The sequence below is a fragment of the Maniola jurtina genome, chromosome 25, assembly GCF_905333055.1.
Source record: "Maniola jurtina chromosome 25, ilManJurt1.1, whole genome shotgun sequence".
Lineage (NCBI taxonomy): Eukaryota > Metazoa > Arthropoda > Insecta > Lepidoptera > Nymphalidae > Maniola > Maniola jurtina.
This window is the reverse complement of record NC_060053.1, coordinates 1,756,851-1,771,691: the sequence shown is the minus strand read 5'-3', so window position 1 is coordinate 1,771,691 and position 14,841 is coordinate 1,756,851. Positions and strand designations below refer to the sequence as shown.

The 14,841-nt window shown below is 38.8% G+C and overlaps 1 protein-coding gene across 4 annotated transcripts in view; it reads right to left on the bottom strand.

The window, feature by feature from the left end:
* Positions 1-308: 308 nt before the first annotated feature.
* LOC123878207 (rho guanine nucleotide exchange factor 11) overlaps positions 309-14,841 on the bottom strand; it is a 207,419-nt gene continuing 192,886 nt past the window's right edge. For all 4 annotated transcript variants that reach the window (XM_045925328.1, XM_045925330.1, XM_045925331.1 and 1 more), the window contains 18 exons: positions 13,508-13,611; positions 12,797-12,925; positions 11,880-12,121; positions 11,076-11,260; positions 10,345-10,524; positions 9,681-9,843; positions 8,896-9,008; positions 8,195-8,308; positions 7,880-7,980; positions 7,210-7,438; positions 6,645-6,781; positions 6,155-6,295; positions 5,657-5,737; positions 5,231-5,344; positions 4,531-4,686; positions 3,925-4,110; positions 3,465-3,517; positions 309-3,047 (listed from right to left, as the gene is read on the bottom strand). In XM_045925328.1, the coding sequence (XP_045781284.1) occupies positions 3,024-3,047; positions 3,465-3,517; positions 3,925-4,110; positions 4,531-4,686; positions 5,231-5,344; positions 5,657-5,737; positions 6,155-6,295; positions 6,645-6,781; positions 7,210-7,438; positions 7,880-7,980; positions 8,195-8,308; positions 8,896-9,008; positions 9,681-9,843; positions 10,345-10,524; positions 11,076-11,260; positions 11,880-12,121; positions 12,797-12,925; positions 13,508-13,611 (2,452 nt within the window). In that variant the 3' untranslated portion in view covers positions 309-3,023. The remainder of the gene's footprint in view (positions 3,048-3,464; positions 3,518-3,924; positions 4,111-4,530; positions 4,687-5,230; positions 5,345-5,656; positions 5,738-6,154; positions 6,296-6,644; positions 6,782-7,209; positions 7,439-7,879; positions 7,981-8,194; positions 8,309-8,895; positions 9,009-9,680; positions 9,844-10,344; positions 10,525-11,075; positions 11,261-11,879; positions 12,122-12,796; positions 12,926-13,507; positions 13,612-14,841) is intronic.

Genomic DNA, 14,841 nt, shown 5'->3' with positions numbered 1-14,841 from the left:
CACCCTAATCTCGGGCCACATTACAGTTAACGTCACTGCCAAAAACGCCATAATTATCGTGATAATCAACGCGTTAAACTGAGTGGCCACACTGGAACAGTTAACGTCTAATGCAAATTGAATTGGGCTTTAAATCGTCTAACGCCAAACGGCTCTGTGAATGCCGTTGTACGTTAATCGTGGCTACATCTACGTTTAACGAGAAACGCCGTTGAACATCGCGGCGATGGTCGTTAGTATGGCCGGGATATAAGACATGTTATTTTTAGGTAAATAAAAGGTATATTCAAATAAAACAGTGAAAGATATCTTTGTAACGGTTTTTATTGATACAACTATCTATTTGTTACAGTAATCCTGTCGTACGGAAGCTAGGAAGCGACGGAGTAGGTATATCCAATACTTTATATAATAATTTTATAAAAAGTTTGGGGCATATGAAGATATAAGTATATAGAAAAAAACTACTTACATGAATTTAATAAAGTGTTTAAAAAATATAGGTGAATAGCTACTCAGTAACAAAAATAGTAATCCAGTTTTAATTTATTAATCGACCACATAAGGATTCTCCTAAGAATTAAAATCCAGATCAAATAAATATGTCAAACAAATATCTTCTAATGTAATTACTTCACCCACATACTGACATTCAAATTGGCCGTTTGATTTTTAGGGTTCAAAAGGAAAAAAGGAACCCTTATAGGATCACTTTGTTGTCAGTATGTCTGTCAAGAAATCCTATAGGGTACTTCCGGTTGACCGAGAATCATTTTTGGAAGGTAGTAGCCTATTGGCCTTGGTTCAAATGGTCTTCCCAGTTTTTGATTCCCATCATTTGTCTACGTCATCTGAGAGTTGTTGTGGGGTATAATTATCTTGTTGTAATTACAGTTAACCAATTAATTGAATAATTTATTAAACGCTTCATACACCCCGTTAAATACATACACGTACCATTATTAAATAACCGATTATACATATATAGCAATAATAATTTAAGGTTTCTGTTCTACATTCGAGCCGATAGGAGCTCCATCAAATCCTGTAAATACGTTTATTTACAATAAATCGCATCGCAAAAGTTCGTGCTATAACATCACATATTATATGTATACTTGGATGGGTTCTTTTGGTCTAAATTCTAGCCTACGATACAAAATATATAGACTACGTATTCTTTACGTTAAATGACATTCATTAGAGGTCCTCATGATATTTAACGGAAGTTAACCAATTAATGGGTTCACCAAATAAATCATGTTTATTAAAAATAGTTTCGAACGTCTATTTTTCAATTTAACGTGCAAAAATAAACTTAATTTCCTTATAACATCTCTTTTCAAATATTTCAAATTTGAATTTTATTAATAATCGCTTATTGTCCAATACGGAGTAATGTAACAGAGTTTATCTATATAATAATTTAACCAATTAATTGGTTTTAAATTGTATCTTGAAGTTTAATTAATAAGTTATGAAAAACAAAATATAATGATTCAAATAATGTAACCAATTAGTTGGTTAATTGTAAAATGTAATTGAAAGTAATTCAATTAGTAAATCAAAATTATTTTTTTTATGATGTTGTTTTTTGATAGCAAAAAGACCCCTATGGAAAGGTGGTTACAGTATATTTTTCAAAAACACAGTTACAATGGCAATGTTTATTAGTCTATATAATATAATGCTTAGGTATAATCATTTCTAATGTATACATTTTATATATACAAAGCTTTATAATATATTTATATAAATACAATAATATAAATGAACGTATTTTCAATACGTATCTACGGGGAATAATTCAATTCCTATTATAATTAAATATCACTACCCATATTTTAAATGCGAAAGTGTGTTTGATTGTTAGTTTGAGTTCCCACTGGATTTAACTTAAATCCACGCGGACAAAGTCGCGAGCATTACCTAGTTATATATAAAATGGTATACATTGGAAAAAGTGAGTTAAAAAATCGATCACCCATCCATTTCGTAGCAACAATCAATGTCGCTGGACCTGTCAAAACGTATATAAATTAAACAGCTTATGCAACTTACACACGTCAAATAATATGGCATTTGCAAGGTACTAGTTCTCTGGGCACTTGGTGTGGGGTGGTGATCTATTATACATCTCTAAATCTTAACTATAATAAACATATCGACATTTGTCTGTGTTTGTACAACGCGCGCGGAATTAAAGTAAGCCCATACATTAGTTTTGTTTTATCTTAGTAAAAGAAAAAAGTTAAATCAAAATAAATAAAATACCGATTCGAGGGAGAAAAATATGAAAATATATTCAGACTTAAAATAAAAATTCTGATTTTTGTAAGAAAAAAATACAAATTTTTATTATTATAAAAAAATATTTTTTTGACAAGAACTAATTTGTGTATTTTTTTTTGTAATATATGGGCCACTTGTTACAATGTAATTGATAGATACTTTAATATAACAATTTCAAGCAAACTTTTTGTGTATAAATATTGTCAAAATAATACTTTTTATTCCAAAAACCGATGCCACTATACCGACATAATATAATATAACGTACAATTATTTACAATTAAATTATGTAATATATATTTGTTATATAAACTGTTACGCAAAAAAAAAATATTTTATACACAAGCAATCACATGAAGTTTAATCTTATACATGGAATATTAAAATTAAAGAAGAAAAACTATTACTTTATTAATATTACTAACAATTGATTTTTACTTACAAACATAATGACAAGGTAACAGATAATGATTACAAATTACAAAATATACACAGCATTATATTAGTACGGTATCTTTACTCGATTGATTTTATGAAAACAAAAAAAAAATGCTAAATCGATTTTGATAAAACTTTCTACGAAAATATAGGTCGATTTTTTGGAAAAAAATGCGCGTTTTCGTCAAGTTTGATTAGTTGAGTGACGTCATATAGGTCGCGATGTCTCAGTGGTGGCGCGGCTCAGGCCCGGTGTCCTCAGTTCGATTTAAGACTAACGGCATGAAGTCACATCAACCCCCGTTACTTGGTTGGTCCTGTTGATGAAAAAAATTGTTTAATCAACTTAATACTAATAGGTTAATTCATATTATTAATATTATAAATGCGAAGGTATGTCCGTTGTTGTATGTTTAACCGATTTTGACGAAATTAGGGTCAGAGATAGCATGGATCCCAGGAAAGAGCATAGGCTACTCTTCGTCCCAAAAAATTAAGGAGTTCCCACGGGATATTTAAAAAACCTAACCAAAGGGGGTCATCTAGTAAGAAAGCCATGGTCTCGTCTCAGAACAAGCAGGGTTTAGGCCTTTGTCCTCCATTCTGGCCAATTGGGTGTTGGCAGATTTCACACATCTTTGAGAATAATATGGAGAAGGGTTCCTCACGATGCTTTCCTTCACCGATGTACCCAACAGTGGGGGCATCAATCAATGCTCCTAAATATAACGTACCTGTATCGACGGGTCCACGCCTTTGGGGAAAATCTCCTCCGTCATTTGGTAATCTGTAAGAATAATTGAATTCAGTTTTAGGATTCGGTACCTCAAAAGAAAAAATGAATCCTTGTTGTGTGTCTGTCGTGTTCGTCAATGCAGGGGAATCCAAACCTATAGGGTACTTCCCGTGGACCTAGAATCATGAAATTTGGCAAGTAGCAATGTCTTATAGCACAAGAAAAGAAAACATCCGAAAACTGTGATATGAATTTACATCACAAAAAAAAATTAATACGACTAAATAAGTTTACTAAATTACATCATAGATAGCGATGTCCGTTATTAACGTGCAGTGTTGCACGTTGCCCCTTCTAGGTTAGCCCGCTTCCATCTGAGACTGCATCCTCACTTACCACCAGGTGAGATTGCAGTCAAGGGCTAACCTGTATCTGAATTTAAAAAAAATATATCTCACCGTGCCGATGCCTTAACGCGTCGACTCGCTCCCTCAAAGCAGCGACTTCGGCTCGCAAGCCGCGCCTCTCCGTCTCCAGAGCAGGTAGGGCCGCGAGCATGGACGCGAGGGCCGCCTGAATGCCGCAAACGCCGCCCACTAGGCGACTCGCGAGCCGCGCGGCTCTAGCCTCGCCCGCCTCACCGTCTGAAAATAGACAATGGTACTGATTCTGAGCGCTACTAAGAGTATTCGCATCTTATTCTTACCAATGTAATAAGAAAAGGACGGACAAACCTAATGTTATTTAGAACTGTCAACCAGAGAGACTTTGGGTGTCAGTCTTGAGCCTATAGTTTAAATGTGTAGAGTGACCTAGAATCATGAAATTTGGCAGGTAGGTAGGTCTTACAGCACAAGTAAAAGGAAAAATCCGAAAACCGTGAATTTGTGGTTACATCACCAAAAAAAAATATTTAAACGTGTTCACGAACAAAATATAATAATTAGTATTTTCAATTTTCAAACTAAGGTAACTATACCAAGTGGGGTATCATATGAAAGGGCTTTACTTGATGAGCGAGTCTGACTCGCACTTGGCCGGTTTTTTTCTCAAGTCTGACTTACCTAACCCAGAGTCTATGTGTGGTTCGTTGGCCGACAGATCCGCCAACAAGTCGTAGGACGCGTCGGCCTCCGCGCCCTCCAGTTTATCTCTGACTCTTTCTTGTCTGTCTGTCTCTTCTATGGATTTGTTAACTTCGGTCGGTTGCTCGTTTGATTCTGTAAGAAAACATCCATAATATAATATAAATAACTATCTGATGCCCGCGTTTTCATTTGCGTGGACTGAGGTTCTTTAAAAATCCTGTAGGAACTCTTTGATTTTCCAGAATAAAAAGTAGTCTCCAGGATGCGAGCTATCTCTGTCAAGAAGATGAGGCCCATGAATTCACCCAAAGGGGAATTTTTTGAATCCCGTGGGAACTCTTTGATTTTTCGGGTCTAGAGAGAGAGTTAGCCTATGTCCGTCCCCGGGTAAGCTAACTCTATACCAAATTTCATCAAAATCGGTTAAGCTGTTAGGCCGTGAAAAGCTAGCAGACAGATAGATAGATACACACACTTTCGCATTATAATTTTAGTATGGTTTAGTATGGATTACGGAAGACATAAACTTGTGTATGTCTAGTATAAGACATAAAAATAGTGACACTTTTTAATAAGTTATATGTCAAATTAATGTGTGTGTGTATAATAATTTTTGTGTCTCCTAATAAATATAAATATAAAAGCAAAGTTAAAGTATAAGTATTAAGTGGAGTACCCTCAATCGTGTGTCGGGGCCTGCGGCAGGAGTCGCAGCGGCCGCTCCGCGCCGCCACCGCGCTCGCTTCGCTCAGCGCTAGGGCTCCGCTCAGGCTCTCCGTCAGCTGATTAGCTGGAAACACATCATATTATATATTTTTAATAAGGCTATAATACCACGTTTAGTCTATATTAAGGACTAAAAAGAACATATTTATGAAAATATTTTATTAAATTATTAGAATTTGGCTTTTTAAAAATCTATTAGGAACTCTTCGGTTTTTAAGGACAAAAGTAGTCTATGACTCTATAGGTTTTTAAACTTTTTAACTATAACTATGCATAAAATCACGTCGATCCGTTGCTCCGTTGCGACATTATTGTAGGACAAACCAACCAACAAACTTTCGCATTTATCCACTATAAATGAGCAGTAAGTACTCACCCTGCGCCTGCGCAGCTAACAGCAGTTGATGCAGGTCCGGCGCGCTCTCGGTCTCGCTCGGTAGTAGACCACCGCAAATGTCTGACGGAACAAGTAAACGATTTTTTTTGTTCTACCATAAAGCACCATTATACGAATGAAATTTTAATTATTATAGTGCATGAAGTGTTAATAAACCGTTAGTTCAAACTTCTACTACTTATGAATCAAGACCGTAGCCAGGTATTGGTTTCGGGGTTTGGGTTTAATCCGGGTCTTAACCGAATCCTTTCATGAGAAAAAAAACTTTTACTCAACTTGATGGGATGAATACCTGGTTGGTTAAATTCAATATCACAAGTTTATTATGCTTTTTAAAAACTTTTTTCTTGGTCTGGGAGCTCGAGGGGGTTTGAACCCCCGCTACGGCCATGTTATGAATTATTTGTAAATCTAAAACTATCCTTGGTTTATTCTAATAGTAACATACTTCAAGTACAATACTTTGGTGTTACTTACCGACTTGTCCCATAGTGTCGGCGATGGCCAACTCCGCAAGGTGAGTGAAGCTATTGGGAGGCACGCCCAACAGTTCCGCCACGACCGCGCTCTTCGCGCGCAATGCACGACTTATGGCCTCGTCCAAGCGGCGCAACCGTTCTGTCAAACAATAGTTATGTCACTTATATGTTATGCAAGGCTGGAAAGTTGTTATTTGACGCGAGTGTCAACCAATGAGCACCGAGCAAGAAAAGGTTTCTAAGGTTGAACTCGCTTCGTTCGTGATTCAGAAATAAATTCCTGAGCGTAGCGAGGAATTCAAAGGCACAACATGCAAGATGCGTAAATTCCCTAGCGATAAAAAAAAGATTTAAAAAAAGGGAGTAGGTACGACAATAGTGCAACGGGCGGGGTTTGAACCAGCGACCTTTCGCATTTCAGTCGGCTCTTTAACCTTTGAGCTATTGAGACTGAATATATGTTCCGTTTGAGAAGTCAGATACACTACCTTGGTGCGAAAACACTCGTTGCGCGGTGTGCACGGCACCGGTCGGGGGTGACACCACCACGGCTGCACTCGTCTCCAAAGCCGGCAAGGCGTCGCCGCCATGCGTTGAGATTCGCCCCACTGTCGCGCGGGATTGCCTGAAAACATACAAATTATTGTATTGTTGCCAGAGATGGTTACCATTGCGAACCATACTTCCATACTAACATAATAATTGCGAAAGTGTGTCTGTCTGTACGTTTGCCTGTCTGCTAGCTTTTCACGGCCTAACAGTTTAACTGATGAAATTTGGCACTGTATTAGCTTACATCCCAGAAAAGGACATAGGCTACTTTTTATCCCGACAAATCGAGTTCCTACGGGATTCTTAAAGGTCCATCCGTTTAATCGATTTATATGAAATTTGGTACAGAGGTAGCTTGCGTCCCGGAAATTGACATAGGCAACTTTTCATCCTGAAAAATCAAAGAGTTCCCACGGGATTAAAAAAAAACCTAAATCCACGCAGACGAAGGCACGGGCGTTATTTAGTATATTTCATGTAAAAAAAACTATTTAAACTCACTTGATCCTATCGTCGCCATTTTCCTCTTTATCGACAGACGCGGATCTTGCGTCCCTATCGTTCTCCTCCTCTCTTTCCAACGACTGCTTGTCGCGTTCACTGATGTTACTAGCGTCGTCTCGCTCTAGCGATGCTCTGTCCCGTTCACTCTCGCACGGTTCTTCGGGCGGAACACTCGAGGTGGTCGACTTTTCAGACGCGTCCGATGGATTTCGAGATACGTTAATACCTGGAATAAAATTGAATTAACACTTTGAATCGCATTATAAAAGCTGGCGGCCTCAAAACAGGTGTTCTGTTTGGCGACCATTTCACCAATGTGCTGGCGATGACGATGATGATGCAGTCTAAAATGTGCTAACCTATTAGAGGAAACAAGTTAGTATAGCGGAAAGCAGAAATACTTGTTTTGTACAAACAAAGTCATTTTATAGAAAATATAAATAGTTAAAACTGTTCAATGTTTTCTGGACTATATCCAAGTACACCGTACAAAGTCATAGCCCAGGCTTCATACAGTCTTGAAACATCTCCTTGCTTGCTCATACAGTCTTGAAACAATAAGCTAATAGCTTATTGTCTCTATCATTTGTATGGGATTACGTAACAGAGAGAGCGCTATGCTAACTTCTTTCCGCGGATAGAGTATAGAAAGGGTATTTGTACTCACCTGAATCATCAGTAGATCTTGTATGTTGGTGCGAGGGCGTGAGACTGGGCTTGGTTTCCGCGAGGCGCGCCAGTGGCGACTCTTGTATGTGCTTTACCCATCTGTTCGCAATATTAACAATAGTCAACATTTTCATAATTTCTATGATAGTGTTTTTACCTATACTTGAAGGAAATTTCTTAGTAATCATAATAATCATGGGCGGCGGTAATCACTTAACATCAGGTTTAACCGCTTGTTTAACCGCTATAATTATTTAAAAAAAATATTATATTTTAATTATATTATATTTATATTAAAAAAGATTATACTTACGTGAGGTATTCATTAGTGGTGTTAGCAGAGAGTTCATGCATCTGAATACCGTTGATGTTCATCAGGAAAAACGTGTTGCGTACCGCCGCGTTAGGCCGGAATAGAACCTTGTCCCTAAACAAAAAAATACGTTTCAAACCAAAAAAAACGAATGTATACTTGATTACATATGCTTCGCTCTGACCTCAACCCTGCTCAGCCCTAGTGGCTCTATAATAATTATTCATTAACACACACAAATCATGTGCGGACAGACCGGTGTTCCGATAATAGTAATAGGTGGTAATAGTAATCCGGCAACGCATCGACGACACCTTTGGTGCTGCAAATGTTCATGGGCGGCGGTAATCACTTCACACCAGGTCGTCTGATCGTTTGCTCGCTATTTTTTATGAAAAAAAAAAAACCAAAAAAAGGGTAATTAAATCATTTCGCTTGTATGGAGTATCGAGGGTGTGGTATTACTAGTGTCCAAGCAAACAACTATTTCTGGTCAATCCAATCACAAACGAATATTTTCGAATTGAATTTCGAATGTTTTTTGAAAACATGTTTGTGATTGGTTGGCCACTCAAAATGATTGTCGCCCACTGAATTTTTGTCTTTGTCATTTATATGGGATAACGTAACAAAGAGAGCTCTAAACTAACTTGTCTCCGTGGATAGACTCCGTGGACTGATGATCTGTAGTGTATGCTTACCACTTGATGAGCGGTGACAGCAGCGCCGCGTGCGAAGGTTGCGCGAGCGGTCGCAGCACGAACTTGTCCCCCTCCCGTTGTAACAGCACCAGGCTGTCTTCCAGCATCAGGGCCTGAGAAACATAGAATAGAACTTACTAGAATAGAAGAAACATAGAATAGAACTTACTAGAATAGAAGAAACATAGAATAGAACTTACTAGAAAACTAGAACTAAATATTTAAAAATCCGCTAGCTACAGTATTGGAACTTTCAAAAGAACAATCGATAGGCATCTTCTAGGTAGGTTTGCTCCACCCGTATGTCTCTTTATATTACCAAAACTTTTAAATGTCTGAACCGATTTTGATGTGTGGGGTAGGTATCATTAGAATACTTATTTGTTCTTCTGCTTGAGGTCTTTCAACTTTAATGTATTAGAGGCGCCTGTACTTCCCGTTGACCTAGAATCATGAAATTTGGCAGGTAGCTGGTCTTATAGCACAAGTAAAGGAATAAATCTGAAAACCGTGAATTTGTGGTTACATCACAGAAAAAATAATCAAAACATGTTTTAATTTTCAAAGTAAGATAACTATGCCAAGTGGGGTACCATATAAAAGGGCTTCACTTGTATATTTTAAAACTGATTTTTATTTATTTTTAAGCATAATAGTTTTTGATTTATCGTGCAAAATGACGGAAAAAAATATCCGAGTACGGAACCCTCGGTGCGCGAGTCTGACTCGCACTTGGCCGGTTTTTCTTTCTTTATAAAATAAGTATAGATAGTATCAATACTCACCAGCACGCTTATCTTCTTAGTATCAGTCCTCAGGGACAGTTCACCCTCGTGCCGCAGCGAATGCGACGTCAGATCCAGCCTCCGTAACTCGTCGAACTCCCCTCCACTCCCCCCTACTCCGCCTGGGATGCGGACTTCCAGCTTGTTCTGGATTGAGCGCAACCTGGAACAATAGTGATGACATCTTAATTGGGCATTCAAATCCTTATTCAGGTGAGTGACGTAGTCCACACAATAAAAATCTTTGAAAAGAGCAACCGCCGAGTTTCTTGCTGGTTCTTCTCGGTAGGAAAGGCATTCCGAACCAGTGGTAGATGCTTTTGAAGATTCAAAAGTACTTGTTAAAGTTTAATTGAATAAAAATATGTATTTTGAATAATGAATTTTATCGATTTTTCATTCTCACACAATATGTTCCCTGCGATCGTTTAGGGGTATTCTCTTCAATAAGTGCTAAATAAAAATGAAAAAGTCGTCTCCCAACCCAACGCAGTCAGTATGGCCGTGTCAACACTATGCAGCACATCCTTAGCTACATTCAAATCCTTTTTCAGCTGAGCGATGTCATCCACACTATCGATTTCTTCGTTGTCACACACGTCCTCTGCGAAGTCTTAAGTATACTCTCTAATAAAACTAGTATTAAAATGAAAAGGTCTCTTACCGATGCTCATTTTCTGCAGTCCGTATGGCCGTGTCAACACTATGCAGCACATCCTTAGCCACATTCAAAGCCTTTTTCAGCTGAGCGATGTCGTCTACACTGTCGACTTCTTCATTCTCACACACGTCTTCTGCGACTGTCTTGAGTATACTCTCTAATAAGAGCTGGTACTTTGTTAGCCTGGACAAAACATTCAAAATGATGTGAAGTGATGGAAGTTAATGTGGAAATTTCAAACACGCAATCAGTTTAATAATATGTTTCCATTTTCCACGTTTAGAACGAAGCTAAGAGGTCCTTGAGTAGAGACTGCGTACCGGTACGCTTAGCATAGAAACCTCCAGCTTACTAAAGAAGTAGCCTGAGGATTCTATGGTGAATCATTGCTACTAAAAAACTACGTATTAATTACTATACTCTATCCACAGAAAGAAGTTAGTATAACGCTCTCTCTGTTACATAATCCCATAAAAATGATAGAGACAGAGCCAAAAATCTCAGTAGGTGTTAACAATTTTGAGTCACCAACCAATCACAAATATATTTTCAAAAACATTCGAAATTCAATTCGAAAATATTTTCAAAAAACATTTGAAAACGTGAGTTTCGTTTGTGATTGTTTGAACGCCCACTAAGATTGTTGTCTCTGTCATTTGTATGGGATTACGCAACAGAGAAAGCGCTATACTAAGTTCTTCCCGAGTATAGAACGCATTAGTAAGTTCACGTACCTTTGCCACACGCAAGCGAGTAAATCTCGTAACTGCAATCGCCCACATCTGGGCAATTGTTCCCTTCCCGCTAGGAACTGGTGTAGTTCCTTGTTCTTCCTTCTTCTCTCTCGGAGGGAGTCCAATGCCATGCGCTGTCCTCGACAGAACTTGGATAGGCAAGTAGCGTAACCGGAGTCGCCGAGCTAAGAGTGCGAGTTTTTTGATTAAAGGCCGATTCACACCAAGCACGTCACGTGATACGTGCGTAGTGACGCGCGTAAACCCCTAACACACAGGGGTTACGCATACGTCCACGCGTCACGCAAGCGATGTGCCATGTTTCATACAGTTCCATACATTACAACGCAAATATACATATAATTCTAAATAATCTCTCTCTCTAATTTTAAAATAGTTTTCTATAAAAATTTTAGATACTCGTAGCTTTGGACATTTTAACATTGCACTAGAAATTCTGATAAGTGTTAAAACTAATTTGGTTACAAAATCTATAAGATACTTTTGATTTTCGTGGTGGCAATTTTTTTGGAATACTTTATAGCCACACACAAACATATATACAGAAAACATTAGAAGAAACTATACTAGATGGTGCAAAGGCGGCCTTATTGCTATAGCAATCTCTTACAAATCAGCGGCCACTTTGAAATTTTTACTATAGCTACAATAGAAATACACACTCTGAAAATTTCAAATACCACCTATTACGGTTCATGAGATACAGCCCGCTGACAGGCAGATATAAATGGGTCCCGTTGATATCCTTCGAGTACCTAACCCTAAAAAGATTTTCAAACTCACGGTATTCAACATGGCGTCAGCAACTGGTCGTATTTGCACCACGTGGTTGGGTGCTTCACTCCTCACACTCCTCAACTCCGCGTATAGCCTCGCGTGCCTCTCCCTCACTCCTGGGAGGTTAGGGAAGAGGGCGCGAAGCTCTTCAGCCGGCAAGAGGGAGGGCTGCCTCTCCAGAGGCTTGAGGAAGTCCACTCCGAGAACCTTGAGCCAACGGACGTGGGAGCCTTCGGAGACGATTAGCTCTGTAATAATAAATTAAAAGGTTTAAGGAAACAAATCTTGAATGAGATACGTGTGGCTTTGTTTTAACAACGCATATCAATCGATTGCGATTGTTAAGCGACGTTAATCCAAGTCGGTAACTGAATGGCTGGCCAAGTTTGGAGGTCCGAATTTGGCCTTTTGGTATTTGGCCTCCATGCATCGGAGAGCACTTTAAGCTGTCGGTCCTGGTATTATATTACTAACATCTGATAGTAACTTTAAATTAACCTAAGAGTTCTTTTAGTCAAATTGTATGCGAAAAGATCTGGGAACCCACCGCATTATTATCCCGGGAGAGCTCTTACCATTATTTAATGGAAAGGGGTCACGACCCTTAACAATGAGGATCATGTATTAAAGGATAATAAACAGCCTCAATAGCTCAATGGTCAAATGAGCGGATTGGACGGACAATATTTTAAAAAATGTTTCTGCAAATAAAGAATCTTGAAAATCTTGAATTCCAAAAGGTCGGCGTTTGAAACCCCATCTGTTGCACTATTCTCGTATCTACTCCTAGTACAAGCTTTACGCTTAGTTGGAGGGGAAGGATTAGTCATGATAAACATGGCTAATATTCTTTTTTAAAGCAAATCCTGAATAAATTTTACAGGCCACCTTATTTTTGGTTGTATTCTGGTATGTTATCTCACCGTGTATGACTTCTTGTCGTTTCCGGATCCTAGCCGATAGGACGATGGACTCGCGCACAAGCGTCGGCAAGCTGTCCGACCACTGCGCGGCCAGAGGTTCCTCCTCTTCCGACCAGTCGGACTGCGAGGCTGTAAACAAATACATATTAAGAGGACTAAATCGACCGGCAAAAAACATACAGACCTCATAAAGACTTTCCAAACCTCATACATAGATATAAGGTTCATGTCTCATCAGTAGACCGTGTCATATTGGCATTTTGTGACAAAAAGTAGGGTATAAGATGGCTAACCCTAGAATTTATGGTGTTTTTGAATAACGCAAAACTATTCTAGATTAACTGACTGATCTATAAACGCACAGCCTAAACCACTGGAGTTAGGAACTTGAAATATTGACAGCAGGTTCCTTTAAAACGTAGGCACTCGCTAAAAAAGGACTTTAGGAAATTTCAACCCTAAGAGAGTTAATTAAGGGATGAAACTTGGATACAGCTCCCACATTTTTTGTGTAATATCCATGAATATTGGGGCTTTCGGTGTAAAATGGTACGTGTTTCAGGATTTTTGGAAATTCCACCTCCATGCCGATTTTTTTTAAACTCAAGCGTAGTCGGGTAAGCTAGTAAATTGATATTCGACGTAGAACTTAGAACTAACATTTAAGCTAGAAAAAGAAGAGAAAAAGAAGGAACAATCTTCTCCGCTCACCTTGCTGGTCCGCGGCGACGGTGTTGCTCTCGTTACTTCTAGAAGACAAGCTCGAACTGCTCGAGCTGCCCGACGGGGCAGTCACCGCGCCCGGCTCCAGGTCACTGCAAACAACAAACAAGGCAACGGTCAACACATGGGTTTAAAATCCTCAACCGATAGATGCCCACCGCTGGACATTTTTTTTCATTATACACTAGAAGATGCCCGCGGCTTCGCCCGCGTGGATTTCGGTTTTTTAAAATCCCGTAGGAACTCTTTGATTTTCCGGGATATAAAGTAGCCTATGTGCTAATCCAGGATATTAACTATCTCCATTGCAAATTTCAGCCAAATCCATTCAGTAGTTATTGCGTAAAAGAGTAACAAACATACACACACACACACACACATACACATGCAAACTTTCGCCTTTATAATATTAATGTGATAGTGTGAAGTGTGATCTAAACTAGGGCTTGGCTGCAATCAGAGCTGCTAGCAAGTGATGATGCAGCCTAAGATGGAGCGCGCTTGCCTAGAAGATACCTATTCACTCTTGAATTGAAGGTACTTATATTATAGGTGGAAGGGAAAACTGGCATAGGTCTCTTATAGGGACTTCCTCATATCACGGTCTTACGTCACAACCATCTAGCGGCTCTTGCAATGGACTATTTGATGGTGTCTATACACCTAGAAGGATGTCCGCCAAAGCTTTGAGGTCGGTACCTATTCTAGCACCTTGGACCCCAACATGTATTGTTATTAGGAGATACTGTTCTTAATCCTTTCTTGAAGACCAAGGACTTCCAACAGTGCGATACTTGAAGACCAAAGAGTTGAAATAGTGCGTGTTGCCAGTGAAAACATAATAATAGACCGCTGTTATGGGCCCTATAAGAAAGCTCGGAGTCTCTCAGCGCGCGATGGAGAGAGCTATGCTTTGAGTTTACCTACGTGATCAAATCAGAAGTGTGGAGATCCGTTGGAGAACCAGAATTAGTCATAAGCCACATAGCTCAACGGGTTGCGAAGCTGAAGTGGCAATGGCTGGGCACATAATTCGAAAACACTATAGACATTGGGGTCCCAAGGGACTTTTCTATGTACGCCTGTAGGTTGACGGTGATGATGATGATGAATATCCAGAAGCGTTACTTCACAGGGCTCTCTCCGTCACTCGCTTCATACAATCGTAGTTCCAATTTCATTTGAATATTAAGCAACCAAAGACCATGAAATTTTGCAGACATATTCTAGAAACTAATACCTGTGTCTGTGGTGTTTTAGATTTTTCTAAAAATATGTAGTTTTAAAATTACAGGGACTCAAAGAATTGTATGTAAATTTTT